The 15407-nt window shown below is 39.4% G+C and overlaps 1 protein-coding gene across 2 annotated transcripts in view; it reads right to left on the bottom strand.

Annotated features, from left to right (window-relative positions):
* Positions 1-9473: 9473 nt before the first annotated feature.
* The window catches only part of lrpprc (leucine-rich pentatricopeptide repeat containing), a gene marked incomplete at its 5' end in the record, with an annotated part of 54459 nt that continues 48525 nt past the window's right edge, over positions 9474-15407 (bottom strand). For both annotated transcript variants that reach the window (XM_083897213.1, XM_083897214.1), the window contains 4 exons: positions 9474-9745; positions 11945-12087; positions 13919-14003; positions 14508-14582. In XM_083897213.1, coding sequence (XP_083753339.1) covers positions 9674-9745; positions 11945-12087; positions 13919-14003; positions 14508-14582 — 375 coding nt within the window. In that variant the 3' untranslated portion in view covers positions 9474-9673. The remainder of the gene's footprint in view (positions 9746-11944; positions 12088-13918; positions 14004-14507; positions 14583-15407) is intronic.

The following is a 15407-nucleotide window of genomic DNA, read 5'->3' as shown; positions in this document are numbered from 1 at the left end:
CTGGGGGCCAATGCACATCTATTGTGGTCAAACAGACATTTATTTTAAATAACATTAAAAATAGTGTAGACAAATGTTATTAAAATTCGTACCAGGAGCTGTTTCGGCCACTGCCATTCGTGGCTCGGGCCCTAACAAGTGTATTTATATATGTAATTGAACGTTGTATATGGTACATTTTATTAATGGGATAATTATGACCAAATGTCTTATTATTACTGTTCAAAAACATTGCCAGCAAACATATATTATATTCTATCACCTCGCTGGCAGCTGTGCCTCAGCTACACACTGTGTTTAAAAGACGGTGAGGTCATGAGCCATGTTTTCATTATAAGAAGATATTAAATGGGGGGCCGCATGTAATCGATTGAGGGGGCCGCACGTGGCCCCCGGGCCACCAGTTTGAGACCCCTGTTCTAGGGATTGCTATTTAAACTTGAATTTGATCGCATCTTGCCATCAAATCACCTGTTTTAATGTCCTTTTGTATAACATGCTAAGCATTTTGTCATCATGTTGGTGTCTGCGCTTTTACAAACTGTTCTCAACAATTAAAGTAACTGGCCATAAAATACTCCTAATATGTCACAGAGACTCAGGAATAATGTTCATATAACAAACTGAACTCACCACCAACAACAGTATTGCCAAAATATCTGCATTAAAAAAAAATATTTTGCAGACTCCAAATCATGTTTATGTTTTGAAATCATGTTTTGGCATGTGGCGCCACCTACCGCCATCTACCAATCATTGCAGTCAGTAGAGTCTCAGCTGCCGAGCAACCACAGGTTGCCAGTTACGTCAGAAAACGAAACCTAAAAGACCTTGGTATTTTTTATTTGAATGCAGTAACAGTTTTTGGCCACATTCTTACATATGGCACCTTTAAAGTATACTGTTAATAATGTATGTGATCATTATGAGAGCATGAAGCAAAGGTTTCTGTTGAAGGTTAGATTACCTTTTTTTTTTTTTCATCACTCATCAAAGATGTGCACTTGCTTTGCTTGAAAATACTTTGAAGGCTGCTATTTGAAAATGTTGAGTTCTGCCGTCAGCCTCAAGTTGATTTTAATGTTCCACCATCACAAAGGTGAAATAATAATTAAGAATTAATATCATTCAAGCTTTTTGTACCTTAAAAGAAGCCACGTGCCATGATTTCTGTCTACGCTCGTCTTTTAAAGGCTCAATGTGTCATTGAACTAATAAAAAAAAGTATTTTGTAACAAGTTGAATAAGTTAGCATTTTTTAAGATATTTCTTTCAAGTATGCTCTCTCCTTGAATCTTTTTTTACTGGCCTTTGGTTATCTCAAACTTGGCAAGTAAGTTTAGATAGATAATAATGGATAGAGAACAGTCCATTGTATATATACAACATGATGTAATTGTTCACTGAGAAGGTTACTGCTCATACAGTAGCCTCTCCAGTGACATGAAAGAAACCTATGATGAAATTATCTTCTTTTAAAAGACACCCGTGGGTCTGTTTACTGTTCACTTAATTATATGGATGAAAAGATGATTTTAAAAAGCCCCATTTGTGTATTGTGGAGGATAAACTCATGTTTATGTGTTTATGTGCTATATAGATAAATATGAATTAAAAACCAACATAATATCTGTGTAAAAGGAGTACAAGTTAGCAGAATAAAAATTTAGTTTAAGATCCAGTATATAAGAATAAATAATAGCTAATTGTGACACCGCAGATTCTTTCCCAAGTGTGTCAGGGCACTGTGGTAGCCTTCCTCGCCACAAAAGATGTGCCCTCTTCGTCGTTTGAATAAAAAGCTTGTGATGTTTGAGCTGTAAATGCGTGGCGGCAAAGAATGGCAGCCTCCAAAAACAAGGCCCTTGCCCGAAGTATATAAATAAGGCTTATTCTGAGGCTACAAAACCCAAACAAGTCATAATTTTAAGGGGATTATACACTTATACATACTAATGGCTAGTATATTCAATTTCAGCAACCCTCCTTAATTATACACACTGGCGCTTTAAGCACTTGCACTTAATTCAGGGTTTATTTGTGTTTAATATGTGAAGGAGTATTTATATATAATGTGTGAAAGAGATTTAAAGAGCAAGCCTTGGCCTTTGCTGCTTTCCCTCTGCTCAAAATCTCTCCATGTCTGATCCTCTCTGCACACTGCCACAATCACGCCTTGCCTTGCCCTCCACTCTTCAGACACAAGAGCACTTGAAAAGCTGATTTCCTGCTCCTCAGGGGGAGCAGGTTTCTTTTGTCAACTAAGGAGCCAGGTCAAAACAATAATTGTAGGCAAATTGGACCTGGAAAATATACAGTGCTCATTTGATTTACATGTCATTTTCATACGGCTGCTCTCAGGGCCTTCTTAACAGCTCACTGTGTTACATTATGGCTTTGTTTGCTGCCTATGAGGGCAAATCAGTTTCATTTCCTGGCCATTGTGTGTGAAGTCTCCGCTTGTTTGTGTGAGAAAAGAAAAATGTGCACCACAAACATACACATATATAATAATGCATGTCATGTGACAGGGCAAGCCGCTTCCCCTGTTTAATGGGATTAGAGTCATTAACCAACTGTTTACTTAATAGGAGAGGACCTCTCTTTCCCGCTTTGTTTCCAACTCTCCCCCTTTTGTCTCTCCCTCTCATTCTCCCCCATTCCCTACCATTCCTCTCTCTCTCCTTGTCTCTCTGATCCCTAATCAGTGAGACAGCCTAGATGTGCCCTGGGGTCTGAATACAAATGAGCACAGCTGCCCAGTGTGGATTATTCAGGATTGTGCCCAGTATACAAATTCACACACGTACACACACACACGTACACACACACACACACACACGCACACAGAGAAAACAGTGCATGTAAACATAGCAGGCAATGATCGGACATATGTCATTCACATGCATTGCCAGGACTTGTGTGTATTTTTCCGAGCATGTCATACGGTGAGTGACACACACAAACTGAATGTCATGTAACACTGAGTAGCAGACTTATTATCCACTTTTAGTGGGTCTTTGCAACACGTGTGTACATGTTTTAATGTCATCTGTCACCAGCAAGAGAAGCACCTCTTTGAGATGAATGCCTTCATGGTGAAATTCAATAAACAGAATAATATGGGGAGGCCCATGAATTAAGGTAGAAAGATTATTGGAATGCTGTTTAAGTGCCCCCTATTTCTATATAACGGCTTAGTATCTTTGTAACACCTACCATGTGGGGTCAGGAATAAACGATGTGTGTGGATCATAGTATCACACCCCCATCTAGTGGGAGGGATAGGTACAGCTGTCAGACATATGGGGTCGACGAGGCGCAAATACTGTAAGAGAAAGAGGGTTGTGAAGTATGTGTGCTCTTGAAAGTCTCCAGTGAAGTTAGACTTTGGCTCTTGAGGTGAATGGTACGGTCATATTTGTACAAAAGGACACAAAAACTCCAGGTTCAGGTACTTCAACTGTCATCAGAAGTGAGTGGACGTGCATTACAAAGACTCTGCTTAAGGCTTTCATCCTCACGTCAGTGAAAATATTTCTGTGAGATGACAATAACTCTATTAACAATGAATAAATATGACATTCATTTTATTTCCCACTTGCTTTATACACGTGTAATCACATGGTATTTGATTCATTCAAATTATTAACATTTTCCCTCTGCATTAAAGTGGCTTCCAACTTACGGTTATGAGATACATACTGTACATCCAGCAATGTGGCCAGTGGGACAAGAATAACCTGAATAGCTATTGACATGGCAATAAATAGATTGATTGACTGTGTGAACTGTACAGTATATGCCAAGGTGACCCAGGGAACTCTGGGTAGACATGCAATCTTTGTTTACTCTCAGCGATCTCTCGTCGACTGATATCGGGAGAAGAGTTCAGCCGGAAGAAATCATTTAACAAAGCAAGGACGATCTTCTCCCTGAGCAGGCAGCGTGAAGGCAAAATACCTTCATCCTCGTCGTCTTCATCGCCTGTCTCGGCTCTTCTTCTTTCTGTGTGCTTTTTTTTGGGGGCAGGTATTGCTCATCCTCAAACCTATCAACCTATATAAATGTGTGTCTAATTAAATAAAATTTATATGCACACATGACCTTGATGTAGTGGTTAAAATTGTACAATATTTGAGTTTTATCCAGTCTAAACTATTATTTGCATGTTCCAACTGATTATTTAAACGTCAGCAACTGTAATTTAGCTCAATCTCTGTGTGTAAATTTGCATGTGTGTGTGTGTGTGGTGTTTCTTAGACCACTGTGATCTAACAGCAACTGACAGGTATAGGTTTGAGGCCTCTCTCCAGAGTCCTCTGTGTGTGTGTGTGTGTGTGTGTGTGTGTGTGTGTGTGTGTGTGTGTGTGTGTGTGTGTGTGTGTGTGTGTGTGTGTGTGTGCCCTGCTCTAGTGGTGTGTGCTAATTGGAAGCTCAGTGGGACAGGCAGCAGGTCCTGTGTTATGCTCGTGCACATATATACTGTAAGCTCATATAGTCTCTTTTTTTCTCTCTCTCTCTCAGGTTTGCACCGCTATTCCTTTGCAGGACACTACACTGACTTCCATTCATTTAGACAGCTTAAACAAGGCGTTTTAGTCCTTTAAGTCTGTTTCCAGGACCAGGTTTTGGTCTCCATGAAGATCACTGGCCCTGATAAGGTCAGAATTAATGCCAGAAATGTTCCAAATACAAGTGCAGTACATACACACAGAAATAGGGGAGAGGTGGAGAGAGAGAGAGAGATCAACAGTAGTCTGGTCTGTGAGTGTTTTTACATTTAACATGAGTCCAGTCTGCAGCCTCTTCACTTATTCATCCCTCTGCACCTTTCCCTCGGCTACCCATCACCTGCACTAACTTGAAATGACAGCTGCACTGCGGCCGGTGGAGACCTGCCCACAATGCCCTGTGTCACTGAACAACAGGAGAGAAGAGAATACATCAGATTAAGAACCACATTGTGTGATTGTCCCTCAAGGAACACGGACGAGAGGCTTTTTATATTTTGACACACAATTAACTTCCATTAAAACACCCATAATATATGAATACATAGTGTAAGTGAGGGCATGTGTGTGTGTGTGTGTGGGGGGGGGGGGGTGTTTAGGGATTAGATGGCAGTTACTTTACAGCGTGTCTGACAGCCAACATATGATCCTGAGACAGCATGACAGCTGCCGTCAACCGCTTCCCACCATAAGTATCGCGCGCGCACACACACACACACACACACACACACACACACACACACACACACACACACACACACACACACACACACACACACACACACACACACACACAGTGAATGACAGCGTTGCCACCCAGTGAGACCTGATTCACCTGCAACATGGATTATTTATCGATTGTAAACTGGAAGAGGGAGGAAAAAAAAGAATCTTCTATCTATGAATATCTAATCTAGGAAAAAGTTAATGTCAAAGACATCAAAACTGCTTCCTACCATGGCCATCGTCAGTATTTGCCAAAATTAGTTTGATCCCACTGCTCTCTAACGTGAGGAGACATATATGTAGGGGAGACTTCATACATATGTGCTCGTATGGACATTTGAGGGACACGCAAACATATAAGTCATTTTAATAAGATGAGAGAAAAAAACATAGTCCCCCACCATTATTATCATCATCATTATTTTAACTTATGCTCATTTTTCCCTCTGTACCAATTGTGTGTCACGGTCGACAGGGCCTACTGTACGTCTCTGACAGTGACAGCTGTGTTGTTGACATCAGCGTTGGATTACTCATCTACTTGCTTTTTGTTTGTTTGTTTGTTTGCGTCTTCTCCTTTCACTCAGTCACTCAGGCATGATGACAAATTGTCGAATATGAAATTCAAGTTGATTGGATTTCTGGACAGCCACGAGAAAAAGTAAACAACAAGTGTATACAATTTGGAAAACAGCACAATTTTATTGGCTTTGAGCCTCAAATAAATAAAGCCATTCACTGACCTGAGACACTATACACTCTTAGAAATAAGGGTTCCAAAAATGTTCTTCTACAAGGGCTGAGGTTCCACCTGGAACCATTTGCTTCTGAAAAACCCTTTCCCGGAAAAAGGCTTTTTTCAAGGGTTCTTGGTAACACTAATGGTTCCAGTAAAAACGGTGGAACCTTTATAAAACTAAGACTTTAGTTTAGACTTTTAGTTATAAGAAATAAGACTTTAGTTTTAAAAAGCAGCAGTAGAACAGCAGCCTCTGTGTTCCCTGAAGGTAGAAATATACATGTCCTCTATGGAATTTGGTTTGGGAGAGGGAGTTAAAAGCTCTCTAGATGAAGCTGCTAATCTATTTTAGACTTAACGTGAAAACAGCAGCATGCACAAAGTCAGTGTTGATAAAAAATATGTCAATACATTCATCAATTTGCCAAAAAACTGAAATTGACAATCAACGTGTTCAGGGATTATCAGGCACTGTATAAATCTGAGATGCTTTTTCTTAAGCGCACACACACACACACACACACACACACACACACACACACACACACACACACACACACACACACACACACACACACACACACACACACACACACACACACACACACACACACACACACACAGAGAGAGAAGAGGAGAGCACCCCTTGCTGTGTCAGAGGGCAGCCTCACCGAAGGCGTTTTCCCAAAGCAGAGGTGATGTGTCCTGGTCCACTAATGTCAACATCGCAGCCAGGGTCGTAGCACTGTCAAACACACTAACGCACAACCTTTTCCGGCTACCGCAAAAACACTAAGAACGTGTGATTGTGTGGATTCCTAAAATGCCAAATGCTCCCCTGTCCATTCTTAATATCTGAAATAGTCCCTATGTTGTGCAGCCTTGCCTCAGGTTAGCACAGACATACATGCATATAGCTTATAGCTTATATTCAGTCACTCTTAACCCATTTAATATTGTGATATTCTGCATGTTATTTGACTTTATTTTTGGAATTACATATTAGGATTGGCCAGGAAGCAATAAAATAAAATTTAAAAAAGGGTTAGGGTTTATCACACAAATTGTGTAATTATTGTGCAAGTTGTAGTATAATTGTTGCTGTTTATATCCAAGGCGACATTTGCTATAAAGTACATTATGTAGTGGTGCTTCAAATTGCCTTGAAGTGGCTTGGGACATCAGATGAAAATCATCCTTTTCAATCAAATTAAACGCTCAAAAAAAAAAACATGACTATAGCAGGGGTTGGTGAAGAAAAATTAGAACGAAAAAAAATTTTTTTTTATTCTTTAAACACTATTTGCTTTGGCTTTTCACATTAACTCAATATCTTTAAAAAATGCTTAACCCTTAGTGCTCATGTAGTAATTTGTAATTTGCCATGGAAATAATACACAACTCCTTATATGGGCATCCTGGTAGTGTGTGCGTATAGGTCACATATTCAGGCTTTAAAAATGTAGGGTATTTTTGTCGTCTTATGTGTTGTTGAGTCAAAGTTCTAATTCATTTTATATTAATTTTTAGTTAGTGATATAAAGTACCAATAATTGTGCAGAAGTCACAAAATAGTTTTTCTTTTTGTTCAAAAAAAATGAGCCAAGTGAACTTTGACATATTTCCAAATTTCCAATCCGATTTTAAACATTGGAGACAGTACTTATAGTTCATGGCTCATCAGATTGTCTAAGTTGTGCTGAAAAAAAGGATATAAGAAACTGTATGTTGCCCATTCTTATACACTCTGTATATTCAGTACTTTATGTTTAAACACAGTAATGGAAAAAAGCAGCCAAAATGCTCTGTGTTCTAAGGGTTAACCGCCTGCATTGTGTAACATATCTACATGACTGAGAAGAATATATTTTGATGAACATATTACTCCATGTACATATGCTTAGTGTGATCTGTCAAGACAGACTAGATCACACACATACACAGAGCAAATTAGTCAGAACACACATCTCGCTTGCGAGATAGCATGCGGTGAAGGCATGTAGGTGTTGGAGCATGAAAGGTTTTCCCTGCCGATGCGAATATAATGATGTGACTATAACGATATCAGCGTCGCCGTGTGAGACTGTGCGAGTCCACGCTGCCTGATCATGGGAGCAGTCGTTGATCTGCAATCCTCTTAATGACTCACAACTCTAGGATGAGAGAGGTACAGATGGATAGAGGTATAACAAGAGATGGATGGAGGTTAATAAACAAGAGTACACGCCGGATGATAGTGTGTCGTTTTGACGGCACTGAGAGGGGATTGAAGCTGACAGCGAGTCGTCTTACATTCATGTAGATTTATATACGTGAGAGACTGCACTGTGTCATTATTTATCCTCAGAGAGTGTGTCATCGTTGGTAGGTGTGTTTGTTGTGTGTGCACATGATGTGGAGACGTGAATGCTGTACAGTAGCTCAATTCATTTGAAGAAAAAGAGCAAAAATATGATACTGTAAGAGTCAAAGTTGAGAGACAGAGGAAATAGTGCAAATAAATGATTGTAATAATTACAGTTTATACTGCCTAACCTGTCCAATGTCCTTTACTGTGAGAATAAGCTGTAACCCTCTGGCAGAAAGTGGTTTAATTCGTTTTTTATGGTACTGAATTTATTTTAAATTGAGTTATATGATGCAGCACCACAGAGCCAAGAATGAATGCATTTAAGGGAAAAAATAAAGTACCTTCTATATGCAACGGTATATAATAAAAGGTATAAATACATGTACAGCAGTGGTGTCAAAGTCAAATGACCTGGGGGCCAATGAGCGTCTAGTGTGGTCAATAGTGGGCTGGCCTAGAGAACAAAAAGTGGGGAAAACAAGTGTGCAAATCGGCAAATTGGACGCCAAAATTTAAAAAAGACCGACTTCCTGTTGAGTTGAGGCCATGGTCTTCCCGCCAAATTTCATGAAATTTCACTTCCTGTTTCGTGGCGAATGGCTGAAATCCCCCAAAACGCCAAGGGTTGCCGTGGTCATGCAGTTTAGTGACCCTGAACGCCATGGATATTATAATTATAATAATAATAATAATAATAATAATAATAATAATAATAATAATAATAATAGTAATAATCTGAAGGATATCAATTGGTTCCTCACACAAATTCGTGCCAGGAGCTGTTTGGGCCACACGCCATTTGTGGTTCGGTCAAATAAAATACACAGTATTTCAGTTTCTGTGACACCTTAACTACTGCAGACAACAGCTGTTTGTCATTCTGATTATTCAAAACAAATATGCACTTTATGAATAGGTTGATTTCTGATTAGGAATAATTTACATTATTTGAATTTGACCCAAAAAAGTCATACGCGTTTCACGTTCACGTTTAAATAGTTTATCATAATTTAACTGGTTAATTGGTCCACTGTTAGATACTGGTGTTTTACCCACTGTCCTGAAAATAGAGTTAACTGACCCACCGTACACACATGAAGACCCCGACACAGAATCTGGATTCCTAACTTTTTATTTATTTATTTATTAGCATAAATACTTCTGTACAATCATCTGTGATTTCACAGCAGACAGAGTTGAATACCTCACAGTTACAACACATAATCTCAAATGTTCAGCTCAAACTACATTTATATAAAAAAAGAAAGAAAGAAAAAGACAGTGACAAAAAAATAAAAACAAACAAACAATTGGACTGATGTATGAAGGGACAAAGGTGACTCTTTATTCCTCTGCTGCCACCTGGGCTTTGGCATTGCGTAATCGAAGCTTGTCTGCGTAAAACTTGAAGGATTCCTGCAACGAGAAACAAAGAGAAACGACTTAGCATCACAAAAAAACAGCTTCATCACCTTGAGGCTGGAAGGTGCATGTGTTTCAGCACTGAGTGGAGGCCTCTTGGGTCCATCTAATAGTCTGCACTCTCCAACCAGGTTGTCTCGTTTCATCTTTAAATCCCCATTAATACACACAAATAAGGGATTTGTAGCACACTCCCCAAACGCACACTTTTGTTTGTGGCTAATTAAACAGTGTTTTGATCCAGTGTTGTGTTTGAGTGTTTTCTGAGGAGCGAGAGCGTCTGCAGATTACAGCTCATGACAAGGTGTGTTTGCTTATTAATGTAGTAATTAATCCAGATGAATGTGCACGCGTTCACCATCGCATGGGAGGTCAGTGCCTTTATAAAAGATCAGGTGACGCATATTATAAAAGCATTTCCTCTCCAGATTTGGCTTAATTTGGTGAACTTTTGAAATGTGCCTCAGAGATTTCAGCCTCCTTCAAAATACAACGAAGTAAAATGAAATTTAAAGAACAGATGTGAACTGTGCACTTTAAAGCAAAGAAAGAACATTAGTGAAATAAAAAACGGCTACAGAAAATCCAGAATCTACCGAGGAACACAGGAACTATTTTCTACTGAGAGTCGTAATTTTATAAGAATAAAGCTAGTTTTTTTTATAATCATCTAATGCATTATTATTAAATAGCAGCAGCACACAGATGCTACCAGCGTTATCCCTGCAGTCGATCCACCAGCCATTTCCTCCTCCACAAGAGTCGGTGTGATTCTTTCTCAGTTTCTTTCACAATCTTTTCAAAGTCCCGATGCTAAAGATGTAAAATAGTATTTCTTTATTTGTGAAGCCCCAATCAAAAATCAAATTCATGAATGTTCCACGTTTCTCATCTTGACGCCGGTTACAACTAAACATCTGAGATGTTAATTACTAATAATTCCTATTTTTTCTCATTTCTATTTATTCTTGAAAGATTCAAATTGTGGCCCTAATGTTCTGCCGTACATATGAATACTTGTTCTGTGGATTATTCCGGAGGTGGGTTTCTCCTGGAGAACTTCCCAATACGACGACAACTCACCTTTCCTTGCAACTCCTCTGCTCATAAAACTGCAGCACTCACTTACTGATCCTGACATTCAGTGAATAATGCAGCAATGTTTCTACCTTTATCCTTCTTCTATCTTTGCACTGCAGGTGAGTGACGGGAAGTAAGAGGGGGGCTTTGGTCTGCACCCGTCAAGAGGGGACAGCACATCAAAGTGCTTGGGGGGGACAGAGGGAGCTCTGTGTGTCCTTACAGTATGTGCGTATATGTGTGTTTATACAAGGGTCTTTGCTAGAAATAAGACACAACGTGCCACTGCAGTGACATCGTCTCATTTACACAATACATGGACTTAGTGACACACACACAGCAGACCTGTAAACACTGAACGACTCTTGTCACAAAATGGCACTAAATAGACCAGTGCCAGCACCAGTTAGGAGGGATCTGTGTGGTGTGTTTGCAGCCGTCTACCGGCTCCAATCTATGCATAGTGTGTCCGTGTGTGTTGATTATGCGATGTTATAATTTTACTGAATTCTGAATTACTGATTTATAAGTCTTAAAACTAACACTGGAGGATAGATCATCATACTACTGACATTTAATGTTCACACTTGAGACTTAAATGCAGATATTGTTTCATTCACAGGGTCACAGGTCACTACCATAGGCTCAGTTAATCGAGAGGAAAAAGATTGGCAAATAATTCAATAATTGTTTTGTCGTTTCCAAGTTAATTTATGTCAAACAATTTGTAATTTGCTTATTTGTCAATAATGAAAATGCCAAATGTATGAGAATGGGTATGATAGCTGTGTGGTAGAAGAAGTGCAGTGTGCTTTATGAACGTGTGTGTAAGTGTGTGAATGGGTGAAACTGTTGTGTAAAACACTTTTGAATGATCATAAAGACGTGTGTTGCTCAGGAGGGATTTAAGAAGTTGTTACTGAGTAATAAGAGAGGAAGATAACAGGAGTAATAGTTATAGAATATAATTGAGAGAATAGTTATAGTTACTGACAACATGGGTGAAGTCTGTGTGAGTTTGAATGAATTATTCCCATAAAAACAGTACATTCTGATACTTTTAAGCAAAGATGTGATAAACACAATGTCAAAGTGTGTGTGTTTCCAACTCACAGGGGGCTCAGTGAAGGGCGCCTCCTCTCCTGCAGCAGTGTAAAGTTTAGCCAGTCGCTTCAGGGTTAGCTCGTCGACGGGGATTCCCTCCGCCTGTATCTGCTCATACAGGGCCTTGGCTGATGCAAAGTCTTTATCCAAATCTGTCAGGAGAGGGAAAAAGAAAAATATACCATCATCAACTCTCTATTGGTATATAATATTGATATTTAGGGGGGAAAATGACAGCATGTGTGAGGAAAAGAAAGGATATCACACAAGCAGTTTTCTTGGGATGTTATTTTCTAGACTGTTGAGGTGATATTTGCGTGACCCTGCTTTATAAAAGATAACACACCAGGAGAGTAGAATAATAAACATTTTAAAATCTGTATCAGTTTCTGTAATGTATCCCTCTGAACTCCCCCTTTGAAACATCTCTTTTCACTATTTGGCAGGTACTGTGTTGAGGTTTTGCACACGTCACCTGCAACCAGGATGTCAATCATTGTTGTCTACTTTCCTTTTTAATGGGAACATCATTTCCAAAATGGACATTGTGCTCTGTTGAAGAAGACCTGACACTAATTAACTTCACAATAATCTGTTTAAATCAAGTGCAAGTCAGCTCATTTTTCTGTAGACTTCCATTCAAACTGACTCAAACTTCTTTCTTTTTTTTTAGGTCTGTGCTTCAGGCCCGACACATCTTAAATGAGATGTTTGATGTAATGGTGCAAACCAGTATGAACAAGTGTGGTTTTGTGTTTCAAAGAGACAGAAGTTAAAGGGGAGGTCAAAGAAAAGTACGAGTGAAAGAAACAAGAGCGAAGGAAACCTTTCTAAGAGAGAAAAGACAAAGAACATGAACAGGGCAAAGAACAAGAACATCGCTAATTGTGTCCCCCCCCCCCGTGGCAGCTCTGACCCAATAGCAAGCTAATGCTAATTAAATAGTCATGTCTGCTGATCCCTGGTGTGATAAGGTACAAAAGAGGGGAGAGACGAGAGGGTGAAGTGCAGGGATACGGGGGCATGGGGAGAAGAGGAGGTAAAAGTGAAGAGTGGATGGACAGAGGGGATTTAAAGAAAAAAAAAGACAAAGGCAAGAAGAGACAGGGATGAGGATTAAAAACACGAGAAGCACTGAGTGGTGGGCGATGTTGCAGGCCAGCTCACTCATTAGAAGATGTGCTCTTCTCTCTGACTTGGTGCATTGTTAATGTTCACGCTTGTTGATTTCCTCAGTGGCCAGTCTTACCCTGGATTTCCACTGGACTCGTTACAGCCGCGCCACGTCAGCGATGCAGTTGCCATTGCAAATCGCTTCCATTTTAATCAATGAGAGCATTTCCACCAGAGGCGCTGCGGCACGTCTCAGAAGCGGCTCGCCGCGCCGCAGCGCTATCGATAGGTAGCAGTTCTATTTTTGCCGTTGCCGCTACAGAACCGCGTAAATTCCAACAGAGCAGTTCGCACCAGACAGGAAAAGCGACACAGACTCAAAGTAAAACACTTCCGCCCCACTTTCAAAATAAAACACAATATGCATCTCATATAGCCTGTCACAACTTCACATCAACATTACGTCGTGGCCGGTGCTGCCAGGTCAACAGTCAATTAATCAGAGCGTCTCGGAGAGTCGTTATGTACGACGAGAGACTGATTGTTGAAGTGGAGACACAAAATCATTTATGACACCAGGAACAATTCTTCCACGTCGGAGAATGAAAGAAGCTGTGTTGTTGTTCTTTCCTTATACACACAGTCTATTGCTGGATATCGCGATCTCGCGTCCGTTCAAGATTATCGTGCGGTCTTCCGTGAATACCGCTGGCTCCCAAGGCACCATGCCACTGCTGTAACGTGCCCGGTGGGGATTGACGCTGGGCAGAGGTCGAGCAGAACCGTGTCGCGGCTGTAACGCGTCCAGTGGAAATCCGGGGTTACAGAAAACCTTTCTTTCGTGTGTGTGTGTGTGTGTGTGCGTCTTACCATGACATTTCATTAGGTATGGGTACACCACCTCCTTCGTTGTGAAGTCTGGAATCAGGCCAAACAGGGTCTTAATTTTTTCCACCTGTGGACACACACAGTATATAAAACATATGTACTGCATTGTCGTCTACCATTTTAAAAGTCCATTGGTTTGTTTGGCATTATTTTAACATATTACCCAATCATATATTTGAATAGTGTATAATACCTCCAAAATAAAAATATCCAAAAAAGAATTTAGAGACTTAGGATTCAAACGAAGACAACTTTTCTGGTATGTAACAATCTACATTCTTGTTATTCTCACCATTAGATGTTATTTATTCTTTCACACTGGACCTTTTAAATTCACCTTTATAGTCAAACTGAACTATTTATTGTCAATAAATTACAATTTATGTTTGTTATTTTATGACTGATTTATACTTAAATTAAATGTTTGATGAGGAAAGAGTTTTAGTTTTAAGTTTTAGCTGTAAATTTGCTCTGTACTGAATGGAGTCATGGGAAACAAAAAAACAGGAAATAATTATTCAATACTCCCAATTCAAATGTAGAAAAGAAAAAAAACCTGTGTGATTTTTACCTGTCCACGAATCTGAGCTTTTCGCGTCATGTAGGACATCAGAGCTTCCTTCTGTTCAGCCAAGGCATTGAAACGCTACAGTGAGACAAAAGATACCATTGTGAGGCCAGTGACTTATAACCTAGCTTCTTTTTCTTTTTAAATCAAGAACACTCTTAAACCTGTGCCCTGCACATGAGGATGATTAAAAAACACACACATTAAACACGGTCACATATTCACATCAAGAGCCATGCAACTTCACTAAGGTTAAAAGCTAATTATCGATTTAATAACTACTTGATTCCTTATGGAATTAAATGCAAGGCATCAGAAAGCGTAATTATCCTCTCAGTCACACGGAGAGCCATATCCAGCACTCAATGGGAAATTAACTACAGCCTGTGCCCAGGTAGTTATTGCACAATTGTGGCCTGTACAGTGACAAATGTGCAAGAGACGATTGGGAAGTAAAAGAGATGATAGTCAAGTGGAGGGAGAGAGAGAGAGAGGGAGAAGAAGAAAAGTATCTGAAATTAATTCTTAATTTTCTGGTGAGCATGAGTTCATCCATCAAAGAATTAAATAAAATAGACCAGATCGTCCTATAACCAGTGTATAAAAAGACAATTGAAGGTTTTATTGTCATATACAGCTGAAACAATTAATCTATGAATCGATTATTAATCGATTACTAAATTAATCATCAACTATTTTAATAGTCGATTAATCGGTTTGAAGCTTTTTTCATGATTAAAACAAAATTTCTGATTGTTTTTGCTTCTTAAATGTGAACATTTTCTTTGTTTCTTTGCTCCACATAACAAAAAAAAATCATTAACACTGAATAATTTTGGTTTGTGGACAAAACAAGACATTCGATAACATCGTAATTTCCAGGTTTTACAAACACTGATCGAC

The sequence above is a fragment of the Microchirus variegatus genome (genome assembly GCF_963457635.1).
Source record: "Microchirus variegatus genome assembly, chromosome: 11".
NCBI classification, from domain to species: Eukaryota; Metazoa; Chordata; class Actinopteri; order Pleuronectiformes; family Soleidae; genus Microchirus; species Microchirus variegatus.
Note: the sequence above shows the minus strand (reverse complement) of the source record. Positions and strands in the feature narration are given on the sequence as shown.